Source organism: Jatropha curcas, chromosome 2, assembly GCF_041381405.1.
Source record: "Jatropha curcas cultivar XTBG-Jc1 chromosome 2, XTBG_Jcur_1.0, whole genome shotgun sequence".
Lineage (NCBI taxonomy): Eukaryota > Viridiplantae > Streptophyta > Magnoliopsida > Malpighiales > Euphorbiaceae > Jatropha > Jatropha curcas.
The window spans coordinates 1020095-1034260 of record NC_143152.1 but is presented as its reverse complement, the minus strand read 5'-3'; the positions used below and the strand labels follow the sequence as shown (position 1 = coordinate 1034260).

At 31.4% G+C, this 14166-nt stretch overlaps 2 protein-coding genes and 1 non-coding gene across 6 annotated transcripts; 2 read left to right on the top strand and 1 right to left on the bottom strand.

Annotated features, from left to right (window-relative positions):
- The first annotated feature begins 4097 nt into the window (after nucleotides 1–4097).
- Nucleotides 4098–5276, top strand: GAMMA-TIP (gamma tonoplast intrinsic protein). The gene is made up of 2 exons (XM_012227076.3): nucleotides 4098–4573; nucleotides 4669–5276. The coding sequence occupies exons 1-2, from the start codon at nucleotides 4190–4192 to the stop codon at nucleotides 5041–5043; spliced, it is 759 nt and encodes a 252-aa protein (XP_012082466.1). The 5' UTR covers nucleotides 4098–4189; the 3' UTR covers nucleotides 5044–5276.
- Nucleotides 5277–8624: 3348 nt separating this feature from the next.
- TRNAC-GCA (transfer RNA cysteine (anticodon GCA)) lies at nucleotides 8625–8696 on the bottom strand. The gene has a single exon. It is a non-coding gene; the product is annotated as a tRNA-Cys (tRNA).
- A 1565-nt stretch (nucleotides 8697–10261) lies between these two features.
- Nucleotides 10262–13744, top strand: LOC105642287 (E3 ubiquitin-protein ligase RZFP34). Of its 4 annotated transcripts, none has more exons than XM_012227072.4 (13): nucleotides 10262–10410; nucleotides 10909–11035; nucleotides 11134–11221; nucleotides 11354–11413; nucleotides 12109–12141; nucleotides 12239–12316; nucleotides 12401–12444; nucleotides 12553–12593; nucleotides 12687–12769; nucleotides 12864–12955; nucleotides 13054–13123; nucleotides 13221–13262; nucleotides 13353–13744. In XM_012227072.4, exons 2-13 carry the CDS (start codon nucleotides 10938–10940, stop codon nucleotides 13503–13505), a joined length of 882 nt encoding a protein of 293 aa, XP_012082462.1. In that variant the 5' UTR covers nucleotides 10262–10410; nucleotides 10909–10937; the 3' UTR covers nucleotides 13506–13744. The 4 variants fall into 4 exon arrangements, with proteins under 4 accessions (XP_012082462.1, XP_089574552.1, XP_012082464.1 ...); XM_089718426.1 differs by lacking the exon at nucleotides 10262–10410 and adding an exon at nucleotides 10568–10685; XM_012227074.4 differs by lacking the exon at nucleotides 10262–10410 and adding an exon at nucleotides 10592–10729.
- The last annotated feature ends 422 nt before the right edge of the window (nucleotides 13745–14166 follow it).

The following is a 14166-nucleotide window of genomic DNA, read 5'->3' as shown; positions in this document are numbered from 1 at the left end:
TACTAAAAATTACAAATTTTTATAAGTATTCTAAAATAAATTCAAAAACAATAATTTGAGTTAATATTTTCAATAATATTCAAAATTATGTTCTCTCAAAAAAAGTAATTTCAATTGGAAATTTAATTAATACTTTAAAATTTTATTTAAAAGGTAAAAAATAATTTCATTAACATAAATTAAAATGAATGTGATGCAATTCAATCATGAGTTTAGCAATCATTATTGAAATGGTATTGAGCTATTTGACTTCTTGGTTGGGACTAGAGAATATTTTTGTGAAATGCTATTGTTTTTAGTACTAAGTGACAAGTATTCATACGTGTATTTATTTTTTTAATCATATGTGTATTATTAATAAATTAATACCTACGAATAAGAAATATATCGACAGGTAGATTCGAAAGAAAAATAAATGGTACTGACAGAATTGAATTAAACTGTTATGAATTTTGAAATTTATTAGAAAAATTCTATTAGAATCCATTCAACTTCAATTTTGGAGTATGTTTGTAGAAAGGTATTATGTAATTATAAATGGCAAATAAGATGAGAAGTTCTAAGGAGACTTAAATTTTCTAATTAAATACATAAAACTATTGAAAGTAATTTGCAAACTTAAATTTAAATATATTTTTAATAAGTGAAATTTGAATTCAACAAGCTCAATTGATGACAAGATATAGACAATAGGGACAACTAAAATCCTATGAGTTTTGGATGAGTGGGTCCTACATGTCATGTGGTGGTCCCCCATTGTTGTCCAAAACTGAATGGTTACAGCTGTCACTTACTGGTTTGTCACTTATAATACTTAAACCAATCGCCACTTCCAGCCTGGCCAAGTAACATGGTGTACACCTTTTTTGTTTCCCCATTTTCCATTTACACATGAGTTGGGCCCCCTTTCAGCTTCTGCTAGAGCTTCAAAAAATAATAAACATTGGTTTTTTTTTTCTAAACTGTGAACTAATGATTGTAAAATTTACTTAATTATAAAATTGCAATTTATGTTAAATCTAATCTTCTTACACAATTTTTATTATTTAAATAGTTAGTGAAATCAAAATATGAAATTATATCTAAATGTAAAATCGAGTTGATTCAGATTTTAATTATTCAAATTTATATTTTTACATTTATTTTAATTATTGAAGATTCCATTTATTATATGAATAATATTTTAGGAATGTTGGTAATTAATTCAAATTCCACATTTTGCAAATAAAAAGTTGAAGAAGGACGTCTCTATCTAAAAAAAGTTTGTGGACAAAATTAATAATCAAGGAAAGGAAAATGGAATCCCTTTTCATATTTATCTTTAATATTCTCTTTCGAAAAAATATTTATCGTTAATATTATCACGTAACAATCATTAATTCTCATAATTAATAATCATAAATATTGCATATACAAGTTTCTGGATGGAATTCATATATACTTAGCACATAGAAATTATACGTTAATAAAAATTGACGAGAAACAAATCGAATCTAAGACCTAATAGTGATGGGCATCAATTATACCGCTAAAATTCACATTAAAAATATTTTTATTTTTTGTTAATTAAACAAATAAATATAAAATAAGGATTATTTTTTAAGTACCTAAAAATTTGTCCTGCCCTAAATCCCTAAGAAGAGGGATCAAAGTAGAAGGGTCCCCATCAAATATTCAATTAAAGAGTAGTTATCTCATAAGTATTGAACAAAATTTTTTGTCCCTAGCTCACATGAGGGGACTTTTTCAAAAATAATTACAATAAAGCCAAAATATTACCAACCACGTCATTCTTGAACCATAATTTAAATTATCATTAATGTAACCTTTACTTCCCAGTACAGAATATGCTCCAAAAAAATTTTAAAAAATAATAATAAAAAATTTGTAAATATATATTTTCCTTTATCTCTTTATTTTCTTAATTACTGCAGCAACTTTTACACTAAGGTATTAGCTTAATAATATATTTAGAGAGATAAATAACTATATAAGTTAATAAAATTTGCTACATTAGCAAATTTTATGGTAATGATTAAATGTCACTTTTTCAATCATGACTTGGCGTAGATTATGATGATTTAAAGTTAATATAAAACCATATATTAAAATGAATATAATCAATTACGGCACTAATCCACATCTAATAGAGTTTGGTGATAATTGATAATCGATAGGTGTTAGCTGATTATTGTCTGTATTTAATAAAATTTTTAAAATATAAAATGACTATTATAGGTATAATTATTTTTATATATATTATATATTTATCTTTTTAATTTAAAGTGGATATATTATTTTTTATTTTAATACATTACATAAATAAAAATATTAATTAAAATTTTAAAATAATATGTAAGAAAAAATTTTTAAATAACTATAAACAAACTCATCATAAAAAGCGTTAATTTGGAAAAATAATTTTATTTATAATTATTTTTAATGAGATTAATAAAATTGAAAATAATATAAACACGATAAAAAAAACTCTTAATGTAACTTATAAAACATGAGCTAATTGAAACTTCTATAAGCTATTATATACCGATTAAAAAAGCTTACTAAATACCTACATCTTAACTGTTGGGTATGAAATAGCTATCAACTGCATGAATCAACTAAATCAAACAGACGTTTCTTACTTAAACAGCTCCTTATGGATTTAATGGGACCCTTTCTAATTATTAACAAAAATGTAAAAGCATATTCTCCAATAGGTTCTGATAAGATGTAGTGGGAAAGACTATTTATAGAATGGAAAATATTAAAGATTGAATATAGCTTTTAAAAAAACACAATACATGCACTTTCCTAATTTTTCTTTTCCCCTTAATTTATAACATCCAAACAATTTTGATATGATTATTATTATTTTTCTTTGTCGTCAATAACTGCACAAATAAGTACAATTGCTTTTGCGTTGGCTTTTCAATTGACAGAAGAAAACTGTGTGCGTCCATTATTGGATTCCAAGATAAAACAAAGAAAGCTGGATTTTACTTACAGGGAAGAAATTTTATCAATTGCTTCAGTTACAATCTTTATATGGTTGCTTTGTTGTCCTTCTTCAATATCTTACTTAATTTTACATATTGCGGAAGATGTGAGTAGTAAAAACTCGAATTCTCTCTGTTATAAAAGTTATCATTAATTTGGTGAATGTTATTTTCATGAAAGTTTATTCGTACTTACTCGTACTACGTTAACTTTTAATATTATTCTAATCTATTGGGTATTTATTTGTATTAAAAAAACTTGAATTTGTTTTTCTTTTTAATACAAAATTGTTGATTAATTAATCAAAACTAACCATATATTTATATAGTTCTCTACTATGGTGGCTTTCATCATACAAACCATCACTTCAAATTTTAATTAATTTAAGGTTGTGTTTATCCATCACCAAAGATTCTTTTCAGTGTGAGTAAGCCTATCATTTTCTCAAATAAATTAACAAAACTAAAATAATAAATTAACATACCACGTTCCAGACATAGTTTTTAGCGGATAATGTCATTCTATTCAAGAAAATAATTTGTCTATGTGCAATCTTAGCCGTTCTATCATAGGATCACTCAAATAAATAGAATTTGAGTAAAATAAATATCGGTTCGGTTCCACTGTACTCGACTCATTCATTTTGTTTAAGTTAGTATAAGGCTTAACCTTTCATCCATTTTGTTTCCGTTTTACCCCAAATTTTCAAAATAAAATAATTTACGTTTGTGAGTGAAACTGCCAAAAATACATAGTAAATAAATTATTTACTTTCTAAACACCATTCGATGTGTCCAGAGCCCAAGCAGAGCAGACAAAATAATCCACTTCAGCCGCACGTTACGTGGACCTATGACTAATGGCCACGTGTCAATAATTGAGCCCTCAGTTGCCCATCGTCCAGCTGTAGTAGCAACAGTGACCGGTAGATAGGCTTAGACCAAATTACACAAATTCAAAAGAAAATCATTAAATCGCATTTTACACTCTGTCAGCCAATCGGCTGCTAAAATATTATTTTTCAATTTCAAAAATTTTACCGGAAACCGGCTTATACCGGTTCGCCAGGACCACCTTCTCAATATAAGTTGAGAAGTGGAGACCAGTACTTGCACAGACACAGAGAACGTTCTAGCTTCACATCCAGTGTAATTAAGACACACCGCCGTGGAATTTTGATCAGACGACAAAGATGCCGATCAGAAACATTGCCATAGGCCATCCTCAGGAGGCAACTCATCCAGACGCCTTGAAAGCGGCGTTGGCTGAGTTCATCTCCACTCTTATTTTTGTCTTCGCCGGTGAAGGCTCCGGGATGGCCTTTAATAAGCTCACTAACAACGGCGCCACCACTCCTGCCGGTCTAGTCGCCGCATCTTTAGCCCATGGTTTCGGTCTTTTTGTTGCTGTCTCAGTTGGAGCCAACATCTCCGGCGGTCATGTAAATCCAGCTGTTACCTTCGGTGCTTTCGTCGGTGGAAACATCACTCTCCTCCGCGGTATTCTCTACTGGATTGCTCAGCTTCTCGGATCCACCGTAGCTTGCTTGCTTCTCAAGTTCAGCACCGGTGGCTTGGTAATCACATATTAATTACTCTATTTAAGTTTGTCTAATTACATTTATGTTAACAGTTGTAACTGAATTTTGAGTTTTGATATGGTAATACGCAGACTACGTCCGCCTTTGCTCTCTCCTCTGGTGTTGGTGTGTGGAACGCTTTCGTTTTTGAGATTGTGATGACCTTCGGGCTTGTATACACCGTATATGCCACCGCAATTGACCCCAAAAAGGGCAGTCTGGGAACGATTGCACCAATCGCCATTGGTTTCATTGTTGGAGCTAACATTTTGGCGGGAGGAGCCTTTGATGGAGCTTCAATGAACCCAGCGGTGTCATTTGGACCAGCTTTGGTGAGCTGGAGCTGGGACAACCACTGGGTCTACTGGGCTGGGCCTTTGGTCGGCGGTGGGCTTGCTGGGCTCGTTTATGAGTTTTTCTTCATCGGCCACAACACCCACGAGCAACTTCCTACCGCTGACTACTAAAAACCGGCGATCGGCGGTTGTGGTTGGGGATGAATGATCGGGTGGCTCGGCTTTTTTTAACTTCTTTGGTGTATTTATTTTATCTTTTGAGGGTATTTTTATTTATCTTTTGTTTAATTTGTGATCGTTGATCTTTTTCCATCATCATCATCCAAGGTTGTGATTTGTGTATTCTGCTCTGGCTGTCTGATTCCATTTAAGTCATCTATCCCTTTTCTAGTTTCAGTTCCAAACTTAACGTCTTTATTTTTTTTTTTTTTTTTTATATATAAAAGCATCGATTGAGATTTTATTCTAAAAACAAATATAAAGTATTATGATGAACAAAAAGAAAGCGGTATAAATGGAAAGGCTATAAGTGTTTTTGCCTTTTGAATTGAGGATAACGTTGCTGGAAAAGGTAAATTTATTTTAAAATTTCTGGAAAAGATTTCTTTTCTTGGAACAAATGAAATAGTGTTCTTTATTCAAAATGTACTTACTAGTAATTCATTAGTATACTGATGATGATGAATTGAAATTTTGAACGTTATAATATGCACATGTTAATTAATAGGATGAATGCATTTACTTTCTTCCAAAAATTTCATAATATACTCAGATTTTTATTTTTACTCATTGAATATTTTTAACATAAGTGCTTCTTCGCTAATTGAAAATTTTAAAATCATTATTTAAAAGTTATATTAATTATACGTTAAATTAATATTTTGCAAAATAAAAACTATCAAAAATTATTATTGTTTGATTTGATTAGTCTTTTCACTTACATGAATAATGAAAATTAGAATAGAAAAAACTAAAAAGGAACGTTATTTCTATTCTAGCTCACAGTATTATTTTGATCCATATAAAAAATTATATAAAGTTACTAAAATTTATAATTTTGAAGGTACAGTTATAAATCTCCTCTAAAATTTAAATTGCCAAAAAATTTTATTCATAAAATATACACGAGAGAATTTATATGGCCTTAACTGGCATGACAAGATAGCCAGAAGCTTCGTGATGGGAATTGATTTTGTGGTGACATTTGCAAGGTTCCACGAAAAGGGAAAAAAAAAAAAAATCCATGTTATTGCTATATGTTTATTTTTACTTTTTTAGAATAATAATAATAACAATAATCCATATTAACCAAAAATTTCGATTTCGAACCTAAATATGGAAATTGCCACGTTAGGAGTCACTACCTATATAGATTTTATAGTACTCGAATCAGGCATAGTCAGTGCCCGGTAATCTTTGAAATGCCAGTGATTATATGACAAAAAAAAAAACAAAAATCATTTCACTGCATTCCAATAATGTTATCTAATTCATAATGACACATAGGCAGGCAAGATCTTTGATCTCATGCATTACTTTTTCTTTGCCTGCATTTTACTCCAACCCCTCAAAATAATTTTCCGATTTTCATGGGTGATTGTTCAGGAATTGGATGATTCATACGTCCCATTTTTTCAACTTGAGATTTATAACATTCGAAGGTAACATTATAAAAAGATAATCATTTTATTTATATTGTGTTTAATTTATTTTAATTGACAAAGATTGAATAAACAATTTAAACTGCATATGATAAACGATATATATTTTCACGTATCGTAAAACATGTGCAAAGGGAGAGATTTTAAGTTCGAGTTTTATCCACCGCAAAAAATTTATCACTAATTTAGTGAAAGGTAAATGCGATTACTTAATGTGTAACCCATAAATTCTCTCCGCCGTTAGACATAAAAGAAAACGTGAAAATCTCACATTAAATAAATATTACATCCTTAAAAGGCATAAGAGGATCGAAGATTAATTAGCTAATTAGAATACCAAAGCCCAGATTATCAACTTGGTCCTAACCTCAATTGCTAATAATGTCCTTCGTTTTGGAAAGTAAGAAGATAGATTTCCCAATTTCGTATCCAAGCTTTAATTACATACTGAACCTAGAGATTCCTTACCTTACCTCTCAGTCATGATACCTAAAGAACAGAGCATGTGAAACTTTGGGTCCAGGTTTCTGCAATTCACACCTACCCTTTTTTTACTCATGGACCCAACTTTGTTTGTCCTGTCAATGTTTTTTTCACTACTTTTGAGATCATTGTCTTAAATTAATTAAAGCACAAACAGAAAGTGGCTAATCTTTTGTACAAACCCATTGCAAAAATTTGTTCATGTTCCCTAATTATTCTTTGTCATTGCTATCACTATTTCTCTTTTTGGTGCATGATTCAATTATAAAGAACTAAAATATGTGGTTCACATGCCTCAAATGCCAAATATAATTTCGTGTTGGTGAATGCTGCGGTCCTTATGGAGCATGCGTTGATCAGTTTGTGGAAATAAATTTCGGAAAATGATAATTTTACGAGTTGAGTGTAAAATTTATTTGAGTGTAACGATGAAAGAGTCTTCATTTATAAGTGTTATATAGCCCTCGAGCTGAACGTAGTGAGAGCTGGATGAACTTTCGGATAGCAACGGATAGCAAAAAGGACTGATACTGAGTATATTCAATTAAAAAAAATCTAATTATTAAATAGCATTACCCATAGAATTATCGCAACAACCAAAAAATAAATTGAAATAAATTGGTAAAGGCGCACGAGGATGATGCCTTTGATACTCTAGCAACCAATGGGAACGTGAAACGTGTCATAAGCCTGTCCACATGCATTGAGTCGTCGTAGTCACGGTTTTGAGAGGATCCACAAAGTGGATTTTAGGACCCACCACGAACTGAAACCGACACCGTATGTAGTGGCGGTTTCAAATAAATGTGTTTTATGGACAAGGGATGACCGCCATTGCCAACCGGGATTCGGGCGGTGGCCCTACTCATTTGTGTGTGGCGCCGGTACCAATATGGCCAAAATTGAAATATTGGAGTTCCCAAATCTTGTAGGATATTTTATGTACTAGCTCTTGCTCTAGCCACACAATAAATTTGAAGACGTTTAGAACAAAACTAATTCTTATTCACTGTATAAGCTATTAATAATTTACAAAATGATTGAACATTTATTACTAAAAAAATATAACTATCTATTAATAGTTCATTTGTCTTAAAATATAAATCGCTTAAGATTTTTACATGCGAATTAAAAAAATAATTAATTTTCTTAAATTATAAAATTAAAGTTAATTTGACCAAATTAACTCTCATTTCAAAACCAAAAATAATTTATGAAGGTAGTTAATTTATTTAATGTAAATAATGGTAACATTGACATTAACAACGATTATTTTACTTATTTCAAATATACTCTCTATTAATGTTTTGTTTTGTTTTTGTAAAACAACTTACTGAAAAATATTTTTCATGAAACATATTTTATTTGAAAAGTATTTTTTTTGAAAAATAGTTTCAAATGACTTATTTTTCATTATTTGATTGTAATATAGCAAATTAGTTAAAAATGTGGGAAAAATAAAAACTCAAAATTAAAAATTGTAAAAGGGCCAATCGGGTTCCCTCTTGATCTGCAATTAAATGCTGTACCCTGAGCTATGGTAATGACGAAAAAAAACGTGTGAAAAATAAAATGGAAAAATGGAAACTCGAAATTAAAAATTGTAAAAGGGCCCAACAGGGTTCGAACCGGTGACCTCTTGATCTGCAGTCAAATGCTCTACCACTGAGCTATGGACCCAACGGGTTCTTCAATTTCGTGTTTGAAAATAAATTGTAATAACAAAAAAAAAAAAATTGTGTGAAAAATAAAATGGAAAAATATTTTATATAATTGTGTGAAAAATAAAATGAAAAAATCCATAATGGATATGGATGGAATACGGATATTCGTCATAAGATATCTGCTAACCGCTTAGGCAGTGAGTACCTACAAATATTTTATTCATCATTAGTAAAAATTGTACTTTAAATAAGTTTAGATTTTAATAGTTTGGATTCATTGGTACTCTATTCTTATAAGGTATTTTAAAAGAGCTTTGGATGAGTTATTGAGTAATAAAATTTAAATGAGTTCAGATACGAAGACTTAGATATATATTTAAATAGATTTGGAATGGATATAGATAGTAAAATTTTAAACGGATACGAATAGCTTAAATTTTATGGGTATCCCTCCCGCTGAAATCCCTGATCACATTAGTAGATCCTTAACGGGCTTAAACCAGAAACATGATTAAATTTAAGATTTCCTTGTGGGCTTATTTGGTCAACACAAGAAGTGTTCATTATTTGTGTTCCTACGGGCTTTTGGCCTAATATTATTTAGACTTTTATGATATTGGATACCTACATTCTCACTTGATGAGCCTATTGGGAATATTTATACATTGATCCAAGAAACAATTCAACAAATTTAACGCCTCCATACAATTATAGGCCCATTTCAACTTTTGTTTATTACGTATTCAATGCATTGGAATAATATTATGGAGTACAACAAATATAGTCTCTTCCTCTTAAATCAAAAAGTTGGTAAAATCTCCTGTGGAGGAGAGAGCTCAAATCCAATATCTATTGCTCCTCATTAGTGAGATATTTGACCTTGCGATGTGAATGGTTTTGATTCTTGGATTGCTGATGGGTATGGAAGTGATAAACGATCATATCATTAGTTAGCGGACTGAGAAGATAAACGGTACCATACCTTATCAAAAAAACACAACTTTTTAAACATAAACAATATAAAATAATTAACAATGTACAACTTAGACAGTTGTTGTTTCTGATGCAGCGAAGAGCCAATAGTGATAATTAGCTATCTTTTATCTTTTATCAACTTTTTATTCTTTGTTGATAACATATTAACATTGTCAGCGACTTGCTTCTCAGCCATGGCCTATAGCCCATTCTTATGAAGCTGATGCTTTTGTTATTTTGCTCCATTTGACGATTCTTCTGACCACAAAAATAACCGGTATATGAAAGTCTCTAAGCCATTTTTGTCAAGCTTTTTCTTCTGCTAAAAAACAATTTGGCACGTGATCAAAACAAATAAACCTTGTACTTTGGTTGGATAAAGCTTACGCTCACCTCGATAACGACTAACGTTGATTGATGTAAATCCAACGAACCTATCCACATTCTTGTCAAAGATTAGATTAATTCTTGCCGGACGCTCTGGGTTAAAATAGAAGTCTGTGTTGATTTCTGTTTTCGCATTCTTTCCTTAAATAACACACCATTTTTTACCAATTTAAAACCTTCACTTTTATATATAAAACCGTACCATGTTCATCTTAAAGTGAAGAATCAACAAACTAAAAAAAAGGAAGAAAAAAGATCAAGAAAAACTCGGCTTTTTATAAGAACTAAGCCAAAGCAGCAGGTTTTCTTCCAAGAATTCAGGTTATTGGCCCGAATATAAGCAACTGATCGAGCTTCATTTGTTGTTGGTACGTAAAGTACAGATCCACTCATGCAGTGCCTTCCACGTTATCTTTTCTGGATATTCTGTTTAGAACTTAAAACGGCACCGTTGTTTGACTCGATCCAAAAGTCTTCTCTTTAATGGTAGCTGGATAATCTTTTGTGTCTGTGCAATAATTGAGGTTTGTTCGGCAAAGACGTTATCGTGTCGCCTCGTCATCATCATCCATAGTAAATGAGGTGGCTAAGTGGGCTTGTTAGGACTTGATTGAGAAATAAAGCCACAGAATTGGGGATTAATGTACAATTCTGCTAAATTGCTGGCCTGATATTTTCTTTCGTTAGGTTTTTCTTCTTGCTTCCTCAGGCTCCATGTGCAAGCCTTCTCTTTTTGCAAACCCATGTTTGGTCTCCATTGTCCGTCACCCAAAAATCTTGTGTTTAGTTTTTAGTTTTTTTTTTTCTCTGGTTATTTGATATTTGTTTTGAGATGGAAATTCAATTTGAAGTTTTTATGATTTCAGGTGAAATTTGAGGAATCTAGATTAACCCCATGGAAGCTGAGATGATGGAGATTTCCTCTGAGCTTAGGATGTCAAATTCTTCCCATGAAGATGAGTCTACATTGGATCTTGGAATTGGGGATTTCGGGTGAACTTCAATTACTTCACTTTTAACCAATCATGGCTTTCAACTTGCTTAAATTTCTTTTTAAGTTTCTTATATTTGAATTTGAATTTATTTTGAAGGTGCTCTCATTATAGAAGGAGATGTAAGATCAGAGCACCCTGTTGTGATGAGATATTTGATTGCAGACATTGCCATAATGAGTCAAAGGTTTAGTCTTTGCTTTTCTATTATTTATTTATAGATAAGGATGTCAGTTTCATGCTTAAAGTTTAAATTGTTATTTTTCAGTATGAAAATATTTTTTCTTCTAAGCTTACAGTTAATTTCTGCTTTGAGCAGAATTCTATGGAAGTTAATCTCCTTGATCGTCATGATGTTCCTCGCCACGAAATTAAAAGGGTTAGTTGCTCTTAATTTCCAATATTTTAAACTTATTCTTAGCACATAATAAGCATGTTTTTTTATTTGTTTTTTTTTTTTGTTTCATAAGCGCTTCTTCTGTTTTGTAACAGGAAATATAAGAAGAAAAATTAGGAAAAAGATCTTTTTTTTTTTTTTTTTAAATTTTTCTTTAGTTGTAGTTGCTGGGGGGTTGGACTTCACATGAATTATGTTGTAGTTGTTTCTTTTCACTTTCAATTTAAAATGATGTTTGAATGTATGGTGTCATAAATAAAAGTGAAAGCATCTATGAAAAGATGCAATTTTTTTTTTTCTTTTCTTTTTCAAAAATTATTTTGGATAAGTGCATCTTGTCATTTGTTTTTCTATGAGCTAATATTGGCATATCATGGATCTCTGAATACTCGATAGCTTTCTTTATCACAGCCTGTCTTTTTTCTTTTTGAATCCACTGAATAAGCTTCATGGGGGAGGATCCGAGGCATCTTTCCCTTTGCATAGAACCTCCAATCAAGATCCAAACTATAAGCTTTTGGTGTTGGGCTATCCTTTCAATGACTTGCCTACGTTTTTTCATTTTGAAGCTGTTTGATTTATAATAAGAAAATTTCTTTTATTTCTTTGTTGTGAATTAGTATACTTCCGTAAAACACTAGTTTATGTTGATCTACGATATCGCTATTTTATTTCAGGTTATCTGTTCCTTGTGTGAGACAGAACAAGATGTAAGTTTCTTCCCTCGTCAAAGTGATAACAATACCAAAATCCCCATGAAGATATATACAAGGGTTTTAAGTTCAACTTTTCTTGATGTCTCCTCAGGTTCAACAGCACTGCATCAAGTGTGGGGTTTGCATGGGGAAGTACTTTTGCTCCAATTGCAAGTTCTTCGATGATGATGTAAGCCTCAAAAGCACCATTTTTTCACATTCAAGCTTTTTTTCACAGTTTAGCTTTCATATTGAGTGAACCATTTTTCACTAGGTTTCTAAGCAGCAGTACCACTGTAGTGAATGTAGAATCTGCAGGTTTGTCCCTCACATTAATAGTTTCCTTTTTCCTTTAATAATCTAATGTGTTATATTTATATTGATCTTTTTGCACTTACAATGTGCATGTAATTTTTGCTGTTACAGAACTGGAGGTGAGGAAAATTTTTTCCACTGTAATAAATGTGGTGAGATTCTCAACAGATTAAGTGCTCGAGAAATTCCTTCATTTGGAATTTGTTCCATTACCTTAATCACTACTTCATGTTTTTCTATTCTAGGATGCTGCTATTCAGTCTCATTGAAGGAATCGCACAATTGTGTGGAAAGAGCAATGCATCACAATTGCCCTGTTTGTTTTGAGGTAAATTTAGGAATTCAAAGATTATCATTGATCGAAGTAGGGTGATTATGATAATTCTGTTTTACATTTTACTTATTCCATATTGTTGTTGCAGTTTCTCTTTGATACAACTAAAGACATTGCTGTCTTGTCGTGCGGACACACTATACACTTGGAATGCGTTAAAGAGATGGAGCGGCATTTTCAGTAAGTTTCTGTGAACAATAATGTTCATTTGTCATTTTTTACTGACTGTTAGAATAGCTGTTTGGTTCGTGGTATTTATGCTGAGATTTTTCTTCCAGGTATGCCTGTCCTGTTTGCTTAAAATCATACTGTGATATGTCTCGTGTGTGGGAAAAACTGGATCAAGAGGTATTCCTACTATTGTCAGTTCTGAATAAAAAATCATATGGTTGTTTCCGAGGAACCTATTCCTTCATTTGTTGATGAGTTGTAAACCAATACTCAGGTTGCTTCGACACCCATGCCTCAAATGTATCAAAATAAGATGGTAAGATATAGTGAAATATTCTTTCTACAATTTCACAAATACGAACATTCATTCTTTGAAGAATAACACTTTACTGTTATCATTTTGTAGGTTTGGATTCTTTGCAATGACTGTGGAGAATCATCGCAAGTTATTTTCCATATTATAGCACACAAGTGCATAAAATGTAATTCATACAATACAAGGCAGACACGAGGAGGGCCCACATCGTGTTCATCAAGAATTGAAGAGATTGTAAGATGAGTATTCTGATTGTTACTTCTCGAAGGCTTCTTCAGTAATTGAAATTTCATGCAATAAGGAGCTGGAGTTGTTATTCTTTATTTTTTTCTAATTATTCACCTGTATGTTACCTCGAGAATCCTTCTCGAATTTGCTGTAGTTCATAGGCAGGTGATCTTTTTACTTATCAGAATGTGAGATTATCGCCTTATCTGAATTGGCAATATCTTGATATCGAATAAGGTTTCGCTGAAATTGAAGATTGAAGGTGTTGATGATAGCAATGGATAGTATGTTCGAGAATTGAACCATCCAAAAGACGTTCTTCGAACTATCACATTTCTCGACAAAGACAAAACATAGAAAGGCAAAGAGAGTTGATGAAAATATTAATGCCATGACAGTTGACAGTTATTCAAAGAACTTGGCTTGAACTGTCTGAGAATTGTCATATTGAAATACTTTCCATTGGCTGTATTTCTTAGACATTTCAGTGAAAATTAAGAATCATCTCTTATGTATACCTACCCTACACATTATTTACTATTAGATGAAGATATTTTTAACTTTTCTGCTTCATTTTACATGATTTATTTTCTACTGACTCTGCATTTCTTAAAAATGCTTTATATGTCTAGGGATTATTATAAAGTCCCTATATGGATTTCGAAATAATATTCAT

What these genes read in the sequence shown, in the direction of transcription:
- GAMMA-TIP (XM_012227076.3), top strand. Translation starts at nt 4,190, where the DNA reads ATGCCGATCAGAAACATTGCCATAGGCCATCCTCAGGAGGCAACTCAT. An exon ending in AGTTCAGCACCGGTGGCTTG is followed by an intron (nt 4,574 to 4,668) that starts GTAATCACATAT and finishes GGTAATACGCAG; the next exon opens with ACTACGTCCGCCTTTGCTCT.
- LOC105642287 (XM_012227072.4), top strand. Translation starts at nt 10,938, where the DNA reads ATGGAAGCTGAGATGATGGAGATTTCCTCTGAGCTTAGGATGTCAAAT. An exon ending in CTCGCCACGAAATTAAAAGG is followed by an intron (nt 11,414 to 12,108) that starts GTTAGTTGCTCT and finishes ATTTTATTTCAG; the next exon opens with GTTATCTGTTCCTTGTGTGA. An exon ending in AGTGAATGTAGAATCTGCAG is followed by an intron (nt 12,445 to 12,552) that starts GTTTGTCCCTCA and finishes TTGCTGTTACAG; the next exon opens with AACTGGAGGTGAGGAAAATT.